Source organism: Cornus florida, unplaced genomic scaffold (genome assembly GCF_030987335.1).
Source record: "Cornus florida cultivar Cherokee Brave unplaced genomic scaffold, ASM3098733v1 CherokeeBrave_3.0.0_Hap2_Chr10, whole genome shotgun sequence".
Taxonomy (NCBI): domain Eukaryota; kingdom Viridiplantae; phylum Streptophyta; class Magnoliopsida; order Cornales; family Cornaceae; genus Cornus; species Cornus florida.
In genome coordinates, this window is record NW_026775580.1 from 98436366 (window position 1) to 98459842 (window position 23477).

The 23477-nt window shown below is 34.1% G+C and overlaps 1 protein-coding gene across 1 annotated transcript; it reads left to right on the forward strand.

Annotated features, from left to right (window-relative positions):
* The first annotated feature begins 1724 nt into the window (after positions 1 to 1724).
* LOC132276224 (uncharacterized) lies at positions 1725 to 22972 on the forward strand. The gene is made up of 21 exons (XM_059777563.1): positions 1725 to 2349; positions 2718 to 2803; positions 2935 to 3036; positions 4634 to 4740; positions 4864 to 4964; positions 7464 to 7551; positions 8375 to 8463; positions 9582 to 9721; positions 9823 to 9988; positions 10137 to 10272; positions 10377 to 10473; positions 11901 to 12030; positions 14560 to 14619; positions 14756 to 14874; positions 15142 to 15266; positions 16055 to 16279; positions 18613 to 18773; positions 20020 to 20183; positions 21115 to 21197; positions 21283 to 21368; positions 22643 to 22972. Exons 1-21 carry the CDS (start codon positions 2137 to 2139, stop codon positions 22784 to 22786), a joined length of 2622 nt encoding a protein of 873 aa, XP_059633546.1. The 5' UTR covers positions 1725 to 2136; the 3' UTR covers positions 22787 to 22972.
* Positions 22973 to 23477: the final 505 nt, after the last annotated feature.

Genomic DNA, 23477 nt, shown 5'->3' on the forward strand with positions numbered 1-23477 from the left:
AATCAAAATTGAACTACTTGTACATCTCACACACTTTTCTTTTCTTGTCCCTCAATTATTAATTATCTATAATATATTTTAAAAATTTGATTAAAAGAAAGGAGATGAGTTGTTTGCATTTGCTTAAATGAACATCGCATGAATAACGACCGGAGTTTGAGCTCGATTTATGGGTTCATTTAATAAAAGTAATTACACTGACACCTCCAGTGATTTGCACTAAGTTACATCTGACTATTAATACTAAAACTCTTTGTATTTTTAATAATAGTTATATATATATAAATGATATTTTGGCTCATTCAAATAATTGAAGGTTAAAATGGTAATTATATATTTCAAATAAAGAAATTCACAAGTCAAAAGGCATTAACATCAATTTACATTGTGTATGATAGACATTGTTAACTTTAGCAACTTGAAATGGTGCCATTGTCCAAAAATGAGCCAAGTTTCATTTAGTTGTCAATAGGGCAAATCACAGGAGGTGTCACTGAAATTAATCATTTAGTAAAGGAGTCGATCTGAAAAGTCTTGGGTTTGATTCTTCTAAACTAGTAAATGTGAACCTATGTTGTCTTGTATATGTTTGCGAGTATGAGCTCGTAGACTCCATAAACATCGGTTTGTACAGGCTCCCAAATGTAAGCTTGTGAGCATGTTATTAACATTTTTTTTGCGTAGGCTCATTTGAATTTATAAATGAAACAAAGAGAGATTGAATACGAGCTAAAATTGAGCTTGAACAAATTTTGTTATTAAACGAGCCGAATTTGATATTCTCAAAATAATATTAAGTCAAGTGTAATCTTAACTTTTCGGATTGGTTAAGAGCTCGAACGAGTTTGCACTGAGCCCACGAATAAACAAGTTGGATTCAAACAAACTCAAGTTCTGCTTGAGTTGACTCAGTTTATTTACAACCCAACAAGGTAAAAAAAAAAAAAAAATTGATAAAAGGAAAGATGAACTAGATGTTAGGGTCAGCTTGTGAATAAAACCAGTGGTGAATTAGGTTAGGCTTCACTTTACGTTAATATGTATTTTTCAAATCCTTAATTTTGAATGTGTATTTTATAAATCCTTAATTGTTGACTGGACATAATATAAAGTAAAAGTTGTCAAAACAAAATGAATAAAAATAATAACTTATAATCATTAAGGGGTTGTTTGGTAACCACGTATGCGTTGTATTTTTGCTCTGATAGAAGCAGAAGCAAAGTAAAGTTTTCTGTTTTAAAGTGTGTTATGTTCAAATAATGTTAAATACTATTCAAAAGTATATTTGATAATGTATATTTGTTGTAAGTGTTTTGGAAACAAAAACATGAAAATATGTTTGGTAAAAAAGTGTTGTAAAAAATAAAATGATTAGTTAAAAATATCATTTTAGAGGTTTTCTTTTTTTTTTTTGGATAGTCGGTTTTGGCCTTTTTTATCGAAAGTATTTTGGTACTATTCTAGTAAAAGTTACCAAACATAAAAAAAAAAAATATACTTTTGCTTTGCCACATACACCGTCCCCAGAAAAAAAACACCAAGTAAAAATGGTTATCAAAAGCCCAAGTAATTGGAATATTATTTGCAAATTATTTTATTTATATAGTTTAATGTTTTACAATGTTAGGAGTAAGGAGTTACGAAGTATTTTATAAAAATATGATAGTTTAGGATTTTTATTTTTATTTTCATTTTCTTGCACTTTTCCCATTTAACTTTCATAATTCTCCCACTGTCAGAATCACCATTAAAAAATGAGAAAAAAATGGTACTCTCAAGGAGATAAAAAAAAAAAAAAAAAGGAAAAAGCAAAAAATAAAATATAAAAAAGAAAAAAATTGCTGTTTTTCAATCGGGTGACGGATGGTTAAAAGAAACTTCAAGAACTAACGTGCCAAAACGAGCATTAATGAGTATTTAAAAAGGAAGTCGGCGAAGAGAATCAAATGACGCAAGACATTGGCTCCATAACCATTTGTAATTTCTGTAGCCCTCTGACTGCCTCGACGGCCAAAACCTGGCATCTTCTCATGCTCTCGGTCATCGTTTAGGTTCAACCTCTCTCTGAATAGGTATATATTTATCATATATATATATATATTATATCGGTCAAAGGAGTCGACTTGGGGTTCGAAAATGGTCTTCAGATTAAATTCCGGTGACATCGCCGGATTCAAATTATTGTTACATTTATCGATTCTATACGGCCTCATGTCAATTCTAGTGTATTCGGTAATCCACATGAAATTCATCAAACCCCTTGATATCGACGCCCCACTTGATCGCTTCTCCGAAGCCAGAGCCATCGAGCACGTACGTGTGTTGTCCAGTGAGATCGATGGTCGCCAGGTCCGTATATATCACCCGCTTATCTCTCCTTCTGTATGTGTGTATATATACACACACACTGTACGTGTGTATAGTTATACATACGTATATATATCTCTACTTCTTGTTCAATTTGTTACTTTTGATTCTAGTTGGTGACTAAGAGCAATTGTTTTGGATTACGCTTGAATAGAAAATAATAATTGAATCTCGAATTTATCAATTTTTTAGAGCTGAGACCGTTAATCTACCCCAAAATGGGTCCAATACGATATTGTGAATTAGTTGCCTTGACTTTCATCCTTTTTTTTTTTTTTTTGAGTGGATTAATAGAAGAAAGTTCATTCCCTGTTTTGAGTTAAACAATTAACTGGTATGAATATTGATAGGAAGGGCGTAGGGGTTTAAAAGATGCTGCCGAATATATTAAAACTCAGTTGGAAATGATAAAGGAGAGAGCTGGATCCAATGTAAGGTTGGTTTTAACATTTTTCAAGGTTATGCAATTTGTTACTTAATTTTAATTGTACATTTTGTTTTATTTTATTTTTCTAAATTTTGTTTAGTTCCTTTCATAACTTGGCTCTGAAATTGGCTTATTTGTAGGATAGAGATCGAGGAAACCACTGTCAATGGTACCTTCAACATGTTGTTTTTAGGCCACAGCTTATCTTTTGCATATAGAAACCACACAAATATTGTTATGAGGTACTTCACTTTGTTTTATTTTTTATTTATCATGCTATTGTTTGGCATATTAGATTAAGTATGAGGAACTTTTGGGTAAATTTTATGAGACATTAGGACATCTGATATTATTTCATCCAATATTTATTTATGACAGGATACTTTAGTAGTTTTAATTTTGAACTCAATTATAGTGTGAGAGAGAGAAAGAGAGAGAGTATTACACAATCAATTATGAAAAAAAAAAAAAAGTATTACACAATCTTCCCAAAATATGCTACAAGAAAATTAATTAATGAAATTTGACCATGTAAGGTATGTTCTAGAATGGGATTTAATAAATTGCCCAATGCACGTTGTATGATGTGTGCCCCCTTAAAATTCATACACCCTTGTAGTGATTATTACTGGGATCCATTTTTCTAAAATTAGGTACAGCGACAAACATTCTGGGAATCACTTTCTAATTAGTGGGTTGCCATCTGATCAGCAAAAAACATGTTGTTCATTTTGTTCAAATAAAGAACACTCTTGAAGTTTTAGGTCTTTCATAGTTGATACCACTACGTTCGGGTTGAAAAAAATTGAGCCATTCATCATTTGAGTAGGAATGTTGATGGTTGAAATGGTTAAGAGTTGAACACTTCTCCCTTTACTTTTGTCATTCTTGTACAGTTGCTGAAGTATAAATTTTAATCATCCATCTCAAAGCAGTTGAAACCAATCGTAGGTCTCACTGGAAGTTGCAATTCTACTAGTTTCTTTCTAGTTTTAAAAGGATAAATGTTTTCCTCAAACAAAAATTCTTGGCATTTTTCTTCTCATTAAGTGAGTCATATATGAAAGAAAAACGTTAATCTGATATCAAAAGGTACCTTTCACTGGGTAGAGTCATATGGGCTAACCTCAGTGAATTTGAATATAATAGTGGGTAAACAACATATCATGAAATTTCTGGGCTTCATAAATTTTGGCCCCTCTATTATCATAAAACAAAAGTAAGATGAGGCCAATTTCGGATATTGAAAATTGAGGGGCAAATTTCATAATAAATAATAAAGTATGATCACGACCTCCCTTCTGTTGCATGATTACTTTTTATCGAGTTACCCAGCACTTATCAATCCAAGCCCCAAGCCACTTGACTAGGTGAGGATTGTGTAATAGTGAAAAACTTTTCAGTATATCAGAAACGACATGTTGTAAAAACAAATTATATATTCCTCTTATAACTATTTACAGTCCAAATTTTCTAATATTTTGAAAGAAAAAAAAATCAATTATTACAATCTCTATGTGCTATTTAATCTATTTAGATATCATTGAATTTTAAAATTAATATATTATTTAATTGGTAAATGGCCCCACTGAAGAAAAATACTGGCTCCATTATGCCTTTTTTAGGTGCTGAAATTACTGTCATACTTGAGCAATTACCAATGAACTGTGAAAAACGATTATACAAATCATCAATACTTCTTAGTTTTTTATATTTTATATTCTATAGTCTAAGTGGCAATTTATCAATGTGTCTGGCATACAATGGTTTGCATCACTGTAAACATATTATGGTTTTGTTAGCAAATGACATTTTGTACTAACTTGGATTGAGCTACAGGATATCTTCTGTAGATTCACAAGACACTGATCCTTCAGTTTTAGTGAATGGCCATTTTGACAGTCCACTTGGCTCTCCAGGCGCTGGTGATTGTGGATCATGTGTTGGTGGGGTTTACTAGTAATCTTTTCAATTTTAATTTTTTTTTTTCTTCTAATTTATTATTATTATTGTTTTATAGAAATATTTTAGATGTGTCTCTCTTTATTGTATCATTTTTTCTTTTGTAGCATCAATGTTGGAAATAGCAAGGCTTACTGTTGATTTGGGCTGGACTCCTCCTCGGCCAATTATATTTCTATTCAACGGTGCTGAAGAACTTTTTATGTTGGTAAAATATATTTACACTGTTCAGTATGGAAGGAATATTTCATTTCGATGATTATTGTTTAAATATCAAACAGTTCTTATGCATGTTTTTGAGCACTTAATGTCATCCTCTGTTGTTCAAGCGATCTGTTTGTCATATCCTAGATATTACAATATGAGAAACTTGGTTGTTGAGAGAATTTTAATCAATGACCTAAGTTTGATAACAGGACATTAATGTGGCGATCGTTGGTCCAAACAATTTCCAATTTTCCATGTGATCTTGGACCTATGTCAACCAGCTGTAAGAACATGGTATAAGAAGATAAAGTAGGTTTATGCACAAATACTTGAATTTTGTTTTCTTCTTGGTTTCATCATAGAATTTTATACCTTTATACTTGAAACATGAGTGCTCTGTTTTTCTGTTACAATAATTTACCTTGCCAGAATGGTGCTAATGGATGGCTTTTCTTCAAAAATATTTCTTAACCTTTTGCTATATGTGCATTATCCATCGAAAAGGTATCACCTTAGAACTTCTCTCTTGATTTAATGAATTTGTGATCATACTACCATCCTTCTAAAATAGAAATGGTTGGGATCTTACTTTGATACTAGAAGAGAATTGGCAGTAAAAGGCAAAGTATTATGACAAATTGAGTTTAATTACTTGGTGGGGACACTGTAACCATGCAATGAGGATTATTACATCAAGGATGTGACTAAATTTCTTTGTGAAAGGACATGTTTGTAGAATTGAAATGATTATGAAGAATATATAAAAATATAAATGAAACATCAGGGGCATTCACGACCAAAAGTGATAGGTTGTGGATCATGGTGATGATGCTTCACATCCCAAATCAGCCCTTGTGGCTGGTGTTTCCGCAAGCTGGGCCTGTCTGATATTGATATTGTGAATGTTTTTGCAGATTCAGTGACCTTTTAACATTAGTTATCATATATGTACATTTTGCTGCTTACCTATATTTTCTTTTTCCATTATCTTTCTTTCTGTTTTTTCTTTTTTTTTATTTTTGACTTCTGTATCCTTTCAGGCTTTCCACTTAAGTTTTGTCATTTTAGAAAATTTTATCTTTTTAGTATTTCTTATATAGATCACATAGTTGTGAAGTTAATTCCTATTCCTTTGCCTTTCTTTAACTTCCACCCAAAGTTTGCCTGCGATTTTGACTAGGTTACTACTAAACTTTTTTTTTTTGATAAGTAAAGATTGTATAAAGAAGCGTTCAAAGGGGGAACGCATCCCTCAGAAAATACACAAGGCCTAGTAGGGCCTCTAAACTCTCAGAGAGTCCAAAAAAATCAACTATCTCCTCCATGGATTTACAATATCTCCGTATAACCCAACAAAAAAGAGTGCTAATAATAGAGAATTTTAACTCCCCCATAGGAGTCTCCTTTCCTTCGAAGTACCTATTTCTTTCAAGCCATATACACCACCAAATGCAAACTAGGTTACTACTACATTATAAATAGAAATACCTGGATGGCCGTGTCCATTTGAAGTATAATTATTCATTGAACCTGATTGGTCATAATTGATATTTTTGTTAGCTATAACAAACTATGTTTTCAATTATTATTATTATTATTATTTTTTAACTTAATCGTAATCACTCGTCAACTAATATCTACTATAGTTAGTTAAAAACTTAAAATGAATTGTATCGTGTAATGTGGGACCACACGTACATTTTTTATATTAAATATATTTGTTGTTGGCCATGATTTATTTTGTACGATAAAGAAGCTTAAAAATATGGTAGACATTATTTTGACAACTTCTGCATCACCACCTTGTCCTCACTATGGCTCCAATCCGATTTCTTTTAATTTGAATCTGCATGCAGTCTTAAAATAGCTCACTTAATTACATAATAGGTGCATCTTTGCATCTAAATAAAGTTTGTTTTATCATTTTGTCGTTATTAGCTTTTTTTTATTCTTTATACCAATTCCGTGGTGTTTGTTATATAACATGAAATTCTGAATGAATTCTATTTTGGTGTCGTTTGGCATAATACATTGAAATGAAACCAAACATTTTTTTTCTGTGGATTCATTTTTAATCACATTTTTCATGTTATTTATATTTTGTCAAAAGCAGAATTTCCTTAAATATAAGATCTATTTCGTCTTGTGTTGGCATATTCTTTGTATTATCTCATTACCATTAAGGTTCAAATGTATTTTGTCCACAAGACAAAAAAAAGCAATTTATCCTTTTTGCACTGTTAAAAAATTTAATATGCTTAAACTGTACATTGCATGACTGTCTGTAGCAACATCTTAAGAAACCAAATATCTTTTTGTATGTATATGTAAAATATTATAGATAATATATAAAAAGAATGAGGTAGGAGAGTGTCTATTTAAAGATAACAGAAGTGTTAGAAGTCTGTATAACCTGATGATCTTCTCTGGGTAGAGGCATAGATATATGAACTCTGGTGCATATAATCTGATGACAGACTATTTGCTCATGATATTTCAGGCTTCCCATGGCTTCATGACCACACACAAATGGCGTGACACAATCGGGGCTTTTATAAATGTTGAAGCATCTGGAACAGGAGGGCCTGGTAGGATTCCGTCTACTGATTATATATACTTCTGCAAATGCTTTTGAAGTGTTTGTTGTACGCTGAACGCTGATGTTATTAGTTAGGACTGCAAATATCTTCTTGGTAGACCTTGGTTCTTTATTGGTGTGGAAATAGGAAGGGACCCATTACCTTAATCCTGCTGTGGAGTGCATATACTAAATGAACATATAACTTATTTCATATGATTACTAGATGGTAATATTAACTTCAGAAAGAATGGAAGCATGATTGTTCATAAATGATTAATATAGTTATATTTTTTTCTCCCAATTTCCTTTCTACCTTTATCACTGGCCACTGACCCAGTGCAATCTATCTCTGTGAAGTAATTGTTTTGACTGCAAAATTAATGTACTATATTAGAGCTATGGCTTAGGCTTTAGATTGATGTGATTGAGCAACTGACCTCTAAAAATGCATCATCTGCTCAATTACAAAAAATACCGTAGGAAAGTGTTCTCTTCAGTGTTGGGGGTACAAACTAATTTTTTTTTTCTTTTCTTCCTTGTTTTTCGATAAAGGCCATTGCTTGGTGCTCTTGTAAAGTGCTTGGGCAATCAAGTGTGAGAATATGGGTTCGAATCATTAGAGCAGCCACTTTGTGCGCATAATGTCAAATGTTAGGCCTGTATCCAGTCTACCCTCCCGGCACCCTTGTTTAGCGTGGCCCTGGGTAATGACCCTTCTTCCCCTTCACCCCTGTAGATACAGTCTACCCTCCCGACCATGTCATGCTATATTGCTATTGCCTTGAAGCTTATACTCCTTTTTGTTGATTTATAAACTGTTCATTTAACAGATGTGGTCTGCCAATCTGGACCTGGGTCTTGGCCCTCTCATGTCTATGCACAATCAGCTTTACATCCTATGGCAAATAGCGCAACTCAGGTTTTAGCTTTACTTCTTTATGCATTTCTTATTAACAACTTATACTAGTTAATGCTGGAAGCGCTAATTTTTGGGCGTGAATGTGTAAAATTTAGATCTCACATCACATGTGATGAGCTTGGTCCAATGGAAGCATTTAAAGGTATTGAAAATTAATTTTGAAGTGAATGTGTAGATCTTTCTTACTTGAAAGAATTCAGCAAAAGATATGCAACTGATAAATAAGTAGTAAAAATTATGACACAAAGCTACTTAGATTCTAAAAGCATAATAACGCATGGCACGTGTATTGGAACTTAAATGTCAAAGTTGTTTATGGTTATGGTTTCACTAACGTGCAGGTTAATATGAAAGCTTGAATTCAATAAATTTAAAATATATATGAATCACCGTAGAAGTTGCTTTTACGGCTATTTAGATTTGAATTTAACACATTGTTGGAGACGTCAGAACAAAATAATATTAGATCTTAGCAATACCAAAATTTTATATTGGATTATAGTTAGATGCTCTTCCTTGTGTGCAGATCATCAAGTTCTTGCGTCTGATTGGGTCATGTGAAAAGCATGTCAGCAACTGTGTCAAAGGTGAGTTGATGTGCCATCCACAGTGCTCAATCAGATGCTGGAACCTAACGGCCTGGAAGCATGGCACTGCACTCTGACCTGCCCTTTTAGGTTCTTATTGAACGAGTTTGTGAGATAATGACTTGCGGGCAAGGTTATATTAAATGGCATACTACCATAAATGAAGTCATTGAATATTCTTTGCCAATTGGAAACTTTACTTGATCTTACCTTTCTTCAGACAATAATCAACCTATTAGGAAATTATAGACTTTTAGTATGAGGCTGGAACACTAAAGTTTATTTCTACTTACTTCTGTACTATATCTACTGTTTTATTTATTTATTTTTTATTTTTTTGCATCAGCTGGATATCATCTTTCCAACTGTTGTTACATTCATAATGAGTTTGGAACAGTGCAAGTAGTTCCATTACCACTTCAGTTATATTTAACATGGTTTTCTTTTCCTCTTTTTTGGTTGGTTGGGCTATACTTGACTCTGGGTCTGTATAATTGGTATGATTGTGAATATTTTATTTTTCAAATGCAGGATGTTTTTCCTGTTATTCCTGGAGATACAGATTACAGAATATTCGCTAATGATTATGGCGACATTCCTGGACTGGATGTTATCTTTCTCCTTGGTGGTTATTTTTATCACACCTCCTCTGATACTGTGGAAAGACTATTGTATGCATTTCAACTGCTATTTGGTACAGTTGACTTAGTTGGAACTTTAAATCACTTTCCTTTGGTACTTCCTCTGATACATTCACATCTGTGTGAAGCAGACCCGGAAGCATCCAGGCACGGGGGAACAATTTGTTCAGTGTGATTAAGGCCTTTGCCAACTCTTCTAAGCTACGAAATTCCTACGAAAGAGAATCACTTAGAGCTGCTGCTGATATTCCAGATGATGAACAAGCTGTTTTCTTTGATTACTTATCATGGTTCTTGGTATGCTACAATCTACATTTTTATGATTTGATGTTTAAAACTTTTTTTTTTCTTTCTGATTTATATGATAACACATTAATCATTAAATAAGTGTTTGTTTAAGTGATAAGCAACACTTATCTTTCTAATATTGTTACAAACTTTTCAGATATTGTATTCAAAAAGGCAAGCTCTGGTACTTCACAGTATTCCTGTTGCCATCTATCTTCTTATGCCATTTTTGGTGCACTTACCAAATATTGGGTTATGCTCTTGGTTTGTGACCTTCTGTGATTTTATAAAAGGTAAAATGCTTCTTTTAATTACTAATTCTTTATTGGAAATTAGTCCTGCCTGCCTGCTAGTTGAATTATATTTGTATAATGTTTTATCTTTGCTAAATTTGCAGGAATATTGCTCCATGCTATTGGCGTTATACTTGCTGTTATTTGCCCAATTACTTTTGCCATCTTGAGATTGCTTTTCTGTAGTCAATCTATGAACTGGTAGGGGTTTCTTTCTTTCTTAATTACTCAACTCTAAGAAATTTTGCCTGGTATGAATGTTGGACATCTTACTTTTACCATGCATAGATGTGTTCATCCTAGGTTTTTCTGTTAGAAAGTGTGCAATTTAGGCTTCGGTCTACATGTAACGATTGATATTAATCTGTTAAAAATTGATTTTCTTAACAAGAAGAGTTCTTTGTTCCATAATTGAGGGCCTTGTGGCCTAGTAATTGTTAGATGACTTTTTCTTTGTGCATGATCCACGACCATGAGGAGTAGTGAGTAATGATATTTTTTTCCTTTTATTTGTTTTTGGTGAATAATTTATGTCAAAATTAAGTAAAATTATATCTTTGGTAGGATTGTCATTGAAAGCAAAAATGACAGAAAAAAGAATTAGAAACATGTGTGGATCTTTATTTAAAAAAACAGTAAAGAAGACATAATTAGTACCTGTTTGTCTTGATTCCAACATAATTTTCTATTATTGTGGCACAGATAGGGGCATTTAGGTAGGATTAAGTTAATTCAAACAAAATACCAAAAGAAGTTTGATAACAGGGAGGGGTGATTATCAACAAATACACTGATATACTCAATTAAGCTTGGGAATTTGTCAATGGGTGGATTTGTTTGAACTGAGAAAGTAAACCTCTCTTCTAATGGAATGGAGAACTTGCATCTCAATTCGCAAGTAAATATACTTCACACAATCATTCATCTACTGAGGTGGTTGTTTCACTGAGACTTCCTCTCTTTAGTGGTTGTGAGGCTAAGTTGAGGAATTCAAGGTAGGGACTAGGGAGGGGGGGTATAGCAGTCTCCAATTCTCAGGGAGTTCTGTTTCTGTTGGTCTTGGTCCCCTAGTTGTGTGTTCTGGTTTAAAGTTTATCATGTAGGCTTGTGTTTTATATTTGTGGTTCGTTATATTTACTGTGTTTACGTAAGTTGCATATCCTTGGTGCCTATAGTAGTTTCCTTAAATTTAAAGAAAGAAAAAAGAGAGAAAAAGAAGAAGCAGAAACTCAGATTGGACTCAATAAAGTATTGCTTTATTAAATAATTTTTTTCCCTCTCTCTCTCTCTCTCTCTCTCCTTTTCATCTTCCAGGCAAAATCAACACCTACCAGGTTGGTGGGTGGAGATAAAATTAGACTAGGTTTCAGAATGTATCCTGCAGGATATGTACCCATAACTATGGTTGGATGGTAGATTCAACATTACTCTTCTTTTAGAGTCGAAGTTCCAAATGAGGTATTACCGTATTATTTTTAAAGTCAATCAACTGTAAATTAGTTCCACAATCAAGTTGAAATTTGCCATGAAGTTTATAAGTTTACAAGCTTCAGCTAATGTTTTCTAGTGTACAATGCTATTACTTGGAAATTTGCTTGGAGTTTGATGACCTGCTTGGCATAACACAGGTTTGCTCATCCCTACTTGGCGTTCATGATGTTCATACCTTTTTCAATTGTTGGTCTGTTGATTCCAAGAACTTTTTGGAGATCCTTTCCTCGTTCTCAAGATGTTTCTACTCGTAAAACATCAACGGAGGTACACCTTTTGTGCAAACCTTATTAAATCATGGAATACATTCCAATTTTTTATGGAATGATATAGTTCACATCAGATCTTAGTTTTGGGACTAGGGAATTTAGGGTCGTGGCCACAAAATAATAATAATAATAATAATAATAATAATAATAAATAGCAACTCTGTACAACATCTGATGGATCAACTTCTTTCATCTAAAAGATGAGCTAACATGCATGTCTTTGATATGGTAATGTGTAATCATTTATGTTGTAAAGCTTAAAACGGAAGCGAAGAGATAAATAAAACAAGTAGAACACACATATATTACATGGTTCAGCCACTAGAGCCTACATCCACAGCACAAAGAGCCTAAAGGGCTACATCTCTTTTATAATACTCTCTCAATTCATATACAACAAAATGGTGGAGGTTTCTTTATATAGGAGAAGAAATTATGAGACTGGAAAGAATTAGAAAATAGGAAACAAGGAGGATAACGGAAGCAAAGAGATAAATAAAACAAGTAGAACACACATATATTATGTGGTTCAGCCACTAGGGCCTACATCCACGGCACAAAGAGCCCAAAGGGCTACATCACTTTTATAATACTCTCTCAATTCATATACAATACAATGGTGGAAGCTCTTTTATATAGGAGAAGAAATTATGATAATGGAAAGAATTAGAAAATAGGAAATAAGGAGGATTTTTCTCCATTGATTCCTTTAGTAATACTAAATATTCAATAATAGGAAACAACATCAATTATTGAAGATTTTCCTCTACTGATTCCTCCATTAAATTTTCAATACTCCCCCCCAAGTTGGAGCATGAATGCCCAACTTGCCATTGAGATGACGGGTAACAACAACTCTGTGAATGATGAAGAGAGAGAAGACGAAGAACAATGCTAATGAACACACTGACAACCCAATAAAGCCAACAAAAAATTGCCGGAGATACGGCAAAGGCGATGACAATGCTACCGAACACACCGGTAGCCCAAACAAGTCGATAAAAATAGCAAGAGACACGACAAAGACGAAGACAATGCTATCGAACACACCGGCAACCAAAACAAGTCAATAAAAAACTGCTGTAGATATGGCAAAGGCGAGGACAATGCTATCGAACACATCAGCGGCCCAAACAAGTTGATAAAAACTGTTGGAGACATGACAAAGATGAAGAACATTACTGCTGAACAAACCGTCAGCCCAAACAAGTCACAAATAGCACCGAGAAACCCTTAGCAACATTTCAGATGCTAAGGGAATACCCCAAATTAGGGGTCCGAATCTAGAAAGAGAAATTAGACTTTGAGAGCATGTTGTAAAGCATAAAATGGAAGCGAAGAGATAAATAAAACAAGTAGAACTCACAGATATTATGTGGTTCAGTCACTAGGGCCTATATCCACGGCACAGAACCCAAAGGGCTACATCACTTTTATAATACTCTCTCAATTCATATATAATACAATGGTGGAGGCTCCTTTATATAGGAGAAGAAATTATGAGAATGAAAAAAATTAGAAAATAGGAACTAAGGAGGATTTTTCTCCACTGATTCCTCTAGTAACACCAAATCTTCAATAATAGGAAACAACATCAATTACTGAAAGATTTTCCTTCACTGATTCCTCCATTAAATCTTCAATAGTTTACTTTTTAATGCCCATGGTAGGAAAAGGCCTTTATCTGTTCAACCTGTCCAGGTTGATGCAAGCAGTTCTGGTTAGGTAACCTATTCCTCCACTTTATTTGCTTGAGTTATCTACCCTCAGATTTTAACAGGCATTCCCACGCTTGACAGATCAAGCTTCTACCATCACTCTTTTTAGTTGTTCACTTTTGATGCCCAGAAATCCTAAAAAATATGTAGGATACACCTCACAATTAGTTGTACCAGTGGCATTGTGACCTTGAACTTGATTCCACTGTTATCCAGTATAAGATTAGGGTGTCAAATGAAGCTGAGCTCTTCAGCTAACCAAGTTGCTAGTAAGGTTGCTTAAGTCCATTTCAAAAGTGAATAGCTGAGCTTGAGCCAAAGCTAATGCTCGTTTCTCTAATGAGCCCATTCTTAACAATCACTCAAGAGTTTTAGGATATTATAAGATATATAAGATCATATCGACGCCCTTTGAATTGTTCAATGTGCTTAGAAAAGCTTAACTGTAATAGTTAGCCACGCGATAAGCATTGGAAAATTCATTTCATTATTGAATATATTCCCCATCTTTGTTGTGATTTTATCTGTTTTGTAGCCAAATTGAGTAATCATGTGGTCCTTATAGAGTTTTGAACTTTTGAGTATTCTACTTGGCATAAACAGAAATTAAGAAATTTACAGTATATATTTCACATTCATGGATTTCAGACATCATGGTGATGGAGCTCTTTAATGGACCTATTTGTTGTCTAATTTTAATTTGAACTGGTAAAATCATACCTTTCTGGGAGTTAGTTAAACACGTCTTTGGGTCGCATTCTTACTATTCCCGGTTATTGATATTCTGGTTTGACAAATGAATCTTGCAGGCACTAGCTGATGAAGCAAGGTTTTGGGGAGCATTTGGGTTTTATGCTCTTGTGAGTTTGGTGCGTACTTTGATACCATTATAATTTATTTTTATTTACCTCACACATGAGTTCTTTTCTTTTATGGGTTTTGTGAAACCTAATTTGTTATTTATTAAAAAAATAAGAAATAGCTAAAACAACTTTATGAAAGCAGGCGTATCTTCTAGCTGGTCTGAGTGGAGGTTTCTTGACTTTTTCCTTGTCAGTTTTTATGCTTCCTGCATGGATTTCCTACTGGCTATCAATTAAGTGCTTCGGTCGTCAATCACTAAGGTAGCAATTGGAGACGGTTCTGTTATTTTATGTTTATTTCTGTGGCGTATGTAAATACTAGGATCTATCATTTCAAAACTCCGACTGTATGATGTTGCTGGCTGTTAGTTGTCTCAAAATAGAGAGATTTTTTCCCCTTAATGGAAATAAAGAGATTCCAGTTTATTTTCTTGATGAAAATAAAGCCATTATTGTTCTCAAAGACAATCTTAGTGTTCAATAACTTGTTTTAAGTGTTGAAGTCTAATTAAATTTTTTCTCTTTCAGGTCAGCAGCATGTTATGTAATACCTCTAGTACCAAGCATTGCATACTCTGTCTATTTTGGTGGGTTGTTTATCCAATTCTTCATTGAGAAAATGGGCATGATGGGTTCTCTTCCACCTCCTTATGGTTAGTCTTTTTAATCTTATAGAGCTATTAAAATTTGATGATATTTTTACTTCAGTGATTATCAGTTGTTTTCTTGATGCTTAAATTCTCCGAATTTTGTAATGGCGGATTATTGTGCTAGACTAGTATTTTGGTTGGCTCAAACTCGTTCAAATTCAGTTTTCAGCTTCGGCCTCAGCAGCGCCTACAAGGAAAAGAACTATAAAATTGTAATTTTAAATTTATTACATTTACATTCAACAAGGTTGACCATATTCTGGAATCTCCATATTCTGGAATCTTAACTTACCGAAAAGTGGGAAAGAGGGGGGATGGGGGGAAGAAAGAAAGAAAGAAAGAAAAAAAAAAGAAAAAGAAAAGGAATCTGCAATCCGCATAATCAAATTTCCCGCTTTCCATTTTATATTTGCTACCTTGACTTACGCTGAACCATTTACAAAAGTGATTATGCACTTGGACAGCTATGTAGCTGTAAATAAATTAAAATGGTGTTTATACTTTTCTTGAAAATTGCAACTCTGTCATATTTAGCGCATGTATTGTGGGTGTTGGCTAAGTAGACAACAACTGATGATCATTAGTTTTCTCCCAATACAACTGATGAAGCTGTTTTCTGGGGAACATCTATTTATTAATCTGAGACTTTTGATTCCTAAAAGTTGTCATCTATAAGAAGGTTATGATGAAAACATGGAAGCAGGCAGTAAGTTTAGTTAGTACTTCAGCTTTTAAAGATTTATATACATATTGTTTAAAATGTGATGTCAAAATTAAACCTTTACTTTCAGGTTTTTTCATTCCTGACGTTATAGTGGCAGCAATTATTGGAGCTGTAACTGGTTGGTCTGTGGGACCTCTTGTACCTGTTCTTGGCCATTGGTTAGCCAGATCATCTGTAATGCAATTTTTGTTGCATCTTGGTGTGCTTGCCTTGGCCTTGTCATCGCAATTCTTTCCATACAGCAAGGATGCACCTAAAAGGGTTGTTTTTCAGCATACAATATTGACTGCAGGTATTGAAGAAATAACAGTTCAAATACTTGAGATCTTTTTGTATACGATTGTTGGTGGCCTGTTTCTGTGTTACAGTACATTGATTTTGTTTCACCACTTGGCCCTTTGAATTGTAAATTGTTATTTGGTGTGGGGCAAGCTTATAATGACAACTCTGATTTGATTTTATAAAATTGTATTCCTATTGAAAATCCTTATTTTATATGTTGTGGCCTAATTGTCACTATTATTTCGCTATCAAGATGATAGCTTAACCTTTTTAAAGTAGGGGTGCAACTTGGGCGGGCCAACTTGAACCCGAGCCCAAACCCAACTTAGCCCAGACCGATCTTTTTAGGGGCTTGGGCAATTATTTTTACTTAAAATTAGGGTTAGGCTTGAGTTGAAAAATCTCAAGCCGAACTTAATTAGGGTTCGGTTTGGGTTGAGGTGCCAACAAACCGAGCCCAACCCGAAACCGAATTCTAATATTATTTTTATACATATTTTTTTTATTTTAAATATATTATATATAATATTCAAATTCTGAGTACCTTTTTCTTTTCAACTTCCTTTGCTTAAATTTTAATATATTGTATGTTAATATTTTGGAGAATTAATTTCCTAAAAATTTGCTTTAAGTTAGTTCTTTTTATTATTATTATTCTTGTGCTTAGGAGAAATCTTATCTAAAGCTAACCAAAGATCACTTTAAATGTTCAATGTGGAGATTGGCCATGTGGATAACCTGAATTAACCCGACTTTCTAACCGGAAATCTCAACCCGAGTTGCAAACCCGATTTTAAAAATTCAAGGATGGGTTGGGCTTGGGTTGAGTAACTAGGGTTAGAGCTCGGGTTAAGGTTGTGTTAGGGTTGAACAATTCACATGTCGGGTTGGGTCAAGTTGTACATCCAGCCCGCCCTAGTTGCCACTCTACTTTAAGCATTGAATAATGAACAAGATTGTTGAAGGATTGAAATATTTAAGTTACACCTTCTCTAATAACTTAAGCTTTTGGAGTAGATGGTTGTTAACATGGTATCAGAGAATCCTCTTTGAAGGATTGAGTGGCTTTTTGTATCGTTCTTGGGTTCCGCTCCCCCTTGGAGTGTTTTTTTATAAAATTTTTTATTTATCAAAAAAAAAAAAAAACATGGTATCAGAGAATGGTAGGTCATGTGTTCAAACCTCACTGTCACCCTGATTTAAAAGTTAAAACACGTGATTGGGCGTGTTGAAGGATTTAAATATTTAAGTTACACCCTCTCTAATAGCTTAAGTTTTTGGAGTATTTGGTTGTTAACAAAGCTTAATCTCTTTCTGCCGGGTTTAGTATTCTCTACCCTCCAAAAAATCCCTTTCTCGATTTTGACCTTTGACCGATAATTGTTGCATTGAATTTTGTGGTCTTCTTGTTGGTCTTATTGTGTGTCTCATACATAGGCAGAAGTTACTTATTTTTCTGCAGATTTATACGTCAACCCGCCAGATAAGACGCACAACGAATTTCCTCATGGTGTTGATATAAACAGGGGAATGACATTTGTAAAATAGATGAGCAGTCCTCCTGCTAGTTTCAAAATAATAAATGGCTATAAAAGGCAAACACATTTCCCCTCGCTGTGGTGATCTTGTGATTGAATCAAATATGCTAAAAAATATGAAGTTGGGGCCTTTTCTTGACCTGGGATTCTGAGTTTATGCCATTAAATATGACTTGAAAAAAATTGTTTTCTCTATCTGAGATATTAATATTCTCCCTGATTAAACTTGCGAAGTTTCTACAGACATACGAGAGTTGATTCTCTTTTTTTCTCAGTTGGTACTCACACACATATGCCTCCATTGAGGCTTGAACTCCTGACTTCCCTTTGGGAAGTAGGGGTCTGGTACCGCTAGGACACTGGCTTGTTGGTAGAGTTTATTCTCTTTTCTTTGCTAAGCTTTGTAATTTGAGCAAGCACATACACGCATTGCACATGATGATTACTTAACATCCTACTGGGATAAAGTGCAGAGAGACTTTAATTTATAGAAGTTGGGAACTTTAGGCCGTTAATGACCATTATCGTTTTTAATTTTGATTCATTACAAACTCAATAATATGTGGTTTTTGATGTTTTTCTATGCAAAGGAAAGATGGTATTTTATCCTAATCATAATCATCTTTGCTGCTGCCTCTCAGTGTTCCTTAAGTTTTGAAGAAGATATTTAGTTGCTATTATGTGCATGTGCATGTTACAGTTCAGGACTTTTCTCTTATGTTCTAATTCTGGACTTTGGATGTACTACTAAATTTCTCATTATGGTATCTTCTAAAAGAGTTTTTTTTACTTCTGTGATTGACAGATGTAGATCACATTATGGACTCCAGTTATGATTTTACTGTCGTTGACTCCAATTACTTACCTTTTCTCTTCAAATATGCACCTGAAGTGACCAAGGAACTGCACATTGGTTCAGAATCGTCCTTCAAAATCTTTAGTCAGTTTCATCGGGAGAACTGGATGGTATGTGATTTCTAAATTTATGCCAATAACCAACGGGCCAGTAGCCCGTGGTACCTAGCCCCTACTTCTCAAAGGGAGGTCAGGGGTTCAAGCCTCAGTGGAGGCATGGGTGTGTGAGTACCAACTAAGAAAAAAAAAAATTTATGCCAATATTCTGCCAAATCATCATTTTGGATGATTTGTTTATACTTTATGCCTTAGTAAGGAATTATATTGACTTTGTCTGTTAAAAGAAGCACTAAACTGAGTGTCGTTATTTTATTTTATAATCTTTTTTTCTTTGCGGATATGGATATGGGACATGCACGATATGACACTAGCTGGCACAACATACCCTAAAAATGTAAGATATGGATATGGCAGATAATAAATCTGATTTTTCTATTGAATGGTCAAACAACACAGCCTTATACTTGCCTCTTTCTTTTAAACCTAATATTTTATATTTTTGACCCCTATGTTCTTGGAATTTTCTAGAAACAACCCCACATTTTATACTTCACGTGCTGTCTGACAAATGTCCGTGCATGCTTGATGTGTGTTCCCTACATATCTCCTTTTCTATTTTTTTGTTAAAAAAACAAAAAATAAAAATTCTAGGCACATTTTTATTTATTTATGTGTGACGTGTTTCTGTGTTTGATATGTGGTGGACACTGATACAACGACCTTTTAAGCATGTATGTGCTTCCTGGTCTAAATCTGAGTATGCATGATATGTGTTTGTATTTAATAGATAATTGTCATTTTAAAAATCACTGACTGATTGACTTGGTGTTCTGCAACTGAGCTTGTTGCAGAAATTTCTCAAATCTCGTTGGATAATAATTTGATGACCAAGATGACCCTAAACAATTGGACAGAGCTTGACTACATTGGTTTGGTGACCTGCAACAATCAACTCTCTTTATATCTCTATCCTTCTATCTTCTGTTGGTACTTTTCTTTGAATTAATATAATCTTATAGTCTGTGACTAAACTTAGGTTTTGGATCCCGAGAACTGCAGTTTTAGAGTCTCTCTTGCTCACTTGCTCTCTCTCTCTCTATCTGTGATTTATAGGATAGGAGATGAATTATCTTGCTCACCGTCAGGAAATTACTTTGATTCGAACTTTGAAGAAATATTTAGGAAAAAAAAAAACTTTGAAGAAATCATTTCTTCTTATATTGCTCAATCTGAATTAGTTTCAAATTCTTTGATGTCTTGCATGAAATATGAAAGTAGTGTCTGCTTCTTTTTGCAGGCACTTTTTCCTGTGTCTTTTCTGTTTTCAAGCAGCTTGACATTCCCTGCAAAAAGTGATGAAATCTTGAAGCAGCATAGATATTTCCCCTATTTGTCAACTTATAAGCCACCAACGATTTCTAATGGGGGTTCTCGGAGAGTTCACTTGGAATTTTACTTAGGGTGAGTTCTATAAGCTGTGTTGTTACATGTTTCACTATTTACTCTTTTTCAGTGTTGCCATTGAGATGCCTGGATATGTTGATACTCCAAAATTTAGGACATGTTCATACTCCATAACTTAAGTCATAAATATGCATGTATGAATTGTATGCAACATTTCTAACAATAATTTCTTTCATGCGTAAGTGAAAAGTTCATCCTAATTTACTTAGCTTCACAACTTGATGCTGCTCAAAATTTTGTATTCTTGTTTCACTTCTGTATAGATTTTGTTTATGCAAAGGTAACCTTGTAGTTATGTGATAACTGGAAATCAGATGGTGCATTCAGACATATTGGTATGTGTCCCAAATGTGTGCTTGGGAAAACTGGGATAAGTAAGCAGAATGGAAAAGGAAAAAAAAAATGTCTAGGATACTGCTGTCAGATGCATTGCTATTGCTTGCTGCAATTTTTTATTTTTTTATTTTTTTTATTTTTATTAAGTAAAAAATTGCTTGGTGCAATTTTAAAGTTCAGATTGACAAGTGTGAGGAAGGGGTTGAATTCTCTGAGTCACCACTTTGTGCAAGATTATGCTGAAGGTTAGGTTACCAGTCTTCTCTCCTAGCAGCTCCAGTAAGCGGGACATACACTGGGAATTCACTATTTCTTTTTCTTTTTATTGAAGCACAAGAAATGATACTATGGTTTGAAAACCAGTTTTCTTCCTAGAATGATAGCAAATAGGGTCGGATTAGTGTACTTTCATCTGATGTGGCATGGAGAAGTGTTCAACTGACCCTTCTTTTATTTTTTTTTTGAATTGTGAGGAAGTGAAATTACATGTACAGAAGAGGTCTTTATATGATGTACTTGCAAACTTCATTACTAAGTCTAGCATTCTGTACTCTTTTTACCAAATATCATTCTGTATTTTTCCTTTTTTCAGTTCCTTAAAAGAGGTTTGGGTTGCTGTCCTTAATATCACCGGTCCACTATCTAGTTGGTCACTTGCGAACAATATACTTGCAGGTGATTTATATTGTCTTGTTTGCTTGGATGAGGTTTTAAAGTACTTCTTTTCACTGTATATTTATTTTTGTGAAATTGTGTACAGCTCCTGAATTGTTGGATGGCGGTCCACCATCATACATATGTAGACTTAGTGGAGTCGGCCTTGAGAACTGGACCTTCTGGTTGGAGGTAAAGCTTACTGTGTTTCATAGTCTGTTGCATCCACAATATTACTTTGTCTTTTTAAAGCATTTCATCATCAATATCATTATCATTGTTGCCTTAATCCCATATGAATGGGGTCAGCCACATGAATTCTCCTTTTCCATTCTATTTTATTAAAAACCATCTCACCTCTAATATTTAACTTTTCAAAATCATTTCTAGTGACGTCATCCCATATTAATTTCGTGTGCCCTCTCCGCCTCCTACCCTCTATGCAAATTACCCTTCCTCTTTTTAAGGTACATCACTAGATCCAATTCTGTTTTGGAGCTATGTGGTCTGTTACTTGACTAAACAAAGCCTTTCTCAAACAATTTGGGTTGGATACATAAATTATATTCCACATATCTTAAAATATTCATATTCACCACCAGGGATACTTCCTCAACTTCTAAAGTAGAAGGTCGAGGGTTCAAGTTCTCATAGGGGCAAAGTGGGTGTGCCAGTCTCAACTCGGTAAAAAAATCATATTCATAATGTATGTTACCCTATTTAAAGATAAACGCGAGTTGTTAATGGAGGCCATTTTGGTTGTGTACGCATGATCTGAATTTTTAACCGCGTGCTTCATTAAGTGCAACCTTTTTCGTTTGGCATTGGTGAGTCCATAAATTTTTTTTATTAACAGGAAATGGTAAAAGAGTTGCTTTCCTTTCTCCATTTTGCATCCTCCTTATGCTTTGTTCCAATAGAGTCCAAGGCAATGGTAACGTGCTTCAATGCGTACTTTACCTACAATTGTGGATGGCAGAGAATTATTTTAATTCTGGATATGTATTGAACTAATTCTAGGATGATTAGATAGTTTTTATAATTTTGGTATAATTCAGATATTCAACTATCTTGATTTTTCTGGTTGTACAACTTCTTGCTATGAGAGAGAGAAAGCAAAAATCTTCAGAGAGAAAAAGGGGTTGGAGATGAGAGTTATGGTCCACTAGAGAGGGGTTTTCCGTTTAGGTGGCTTTGTTTTGTATATTCTATTCTCTGCTAGTTCTCTCTCGTTTTTCACCCTCGATCATTAGGGTCCATAATGGGTAAGATGACCTTACTCAATGTCATCTCTGGACGCTCCCAAACTTCTCACCGTGTATGTGCAACACCGATTTTATCTATACATAAAAGATGATTGATCATTGATGTTGTTGGGAGATGGTCCATGTGGAGTATGTCTGAGTTGAATCCCTTTAGCTGAACTTTTTCCCAAGCATGCTCAATTTTGTGTGTTGAAATTGCAGGCAAGCAGTTCTGAAGCTTTAAGGATTGATGTTGCTGTAATAGACCAAGATCTAACAGAATCAGCAAAGAAGTTGAAAGGTCTTTTCCCAAAGTGGGCAGATGTCACCGCGTATTCAAGTTTTATGTCCAGCTATTTATTTTAGTTCGATACAGGTTTTCCGGATTGTAACCATTAAAAATTCACTAGGTGGCTTATAATTTGCTCTACAAACAGTTTATGTATGTAGATCCTCCAATTTAGTAAAATTGATACGAATGTCTTAAACCTCATTCAACAACACGCGACAATGATAAGCTCGAAAAACGTGTTTAAAAACATTTAATATTTTATCTTCTGTTTCTTTTTTGGTGGATGCCCCGGATTGTCTACTTTAAAAAAAAAAAAAAAAAAAAAAAAAAAAAAAAAAAAAAATGATTTGAGAGTTTACCATTGGATTGCATTGTCTTTCATTAGATATATTAAGAAAACTTCAGAAGTAAATGATTTAATAAAAAATGGAAAAAAGATGCATCATCCTCCCAACTTTGGAGAGAAGTCTAAGGATAATATAATGTGTGTGTATTTATTTATCCTAGCAAATTAGGAGGAAGGGGGATTCAAAATAGTAGCACATTCGTTTGGAGAGCTGGGCGTTCTGCCGACTATGGGTAAAACCCCGGAGAGAGAAATTTTACCCAGCTTACTTTCACCACTTATTTTTAGTTTTAATTGATTTGGCAGTGAAAGAGAGGGAGAAAAAAAAAAATCGGTCGCAAACTAGTCCAAGTTAATTTGTATATTGACTTTTAATTTAACTTCTTTTGTCTTGGCCAATAACACACCCAACCAATTTA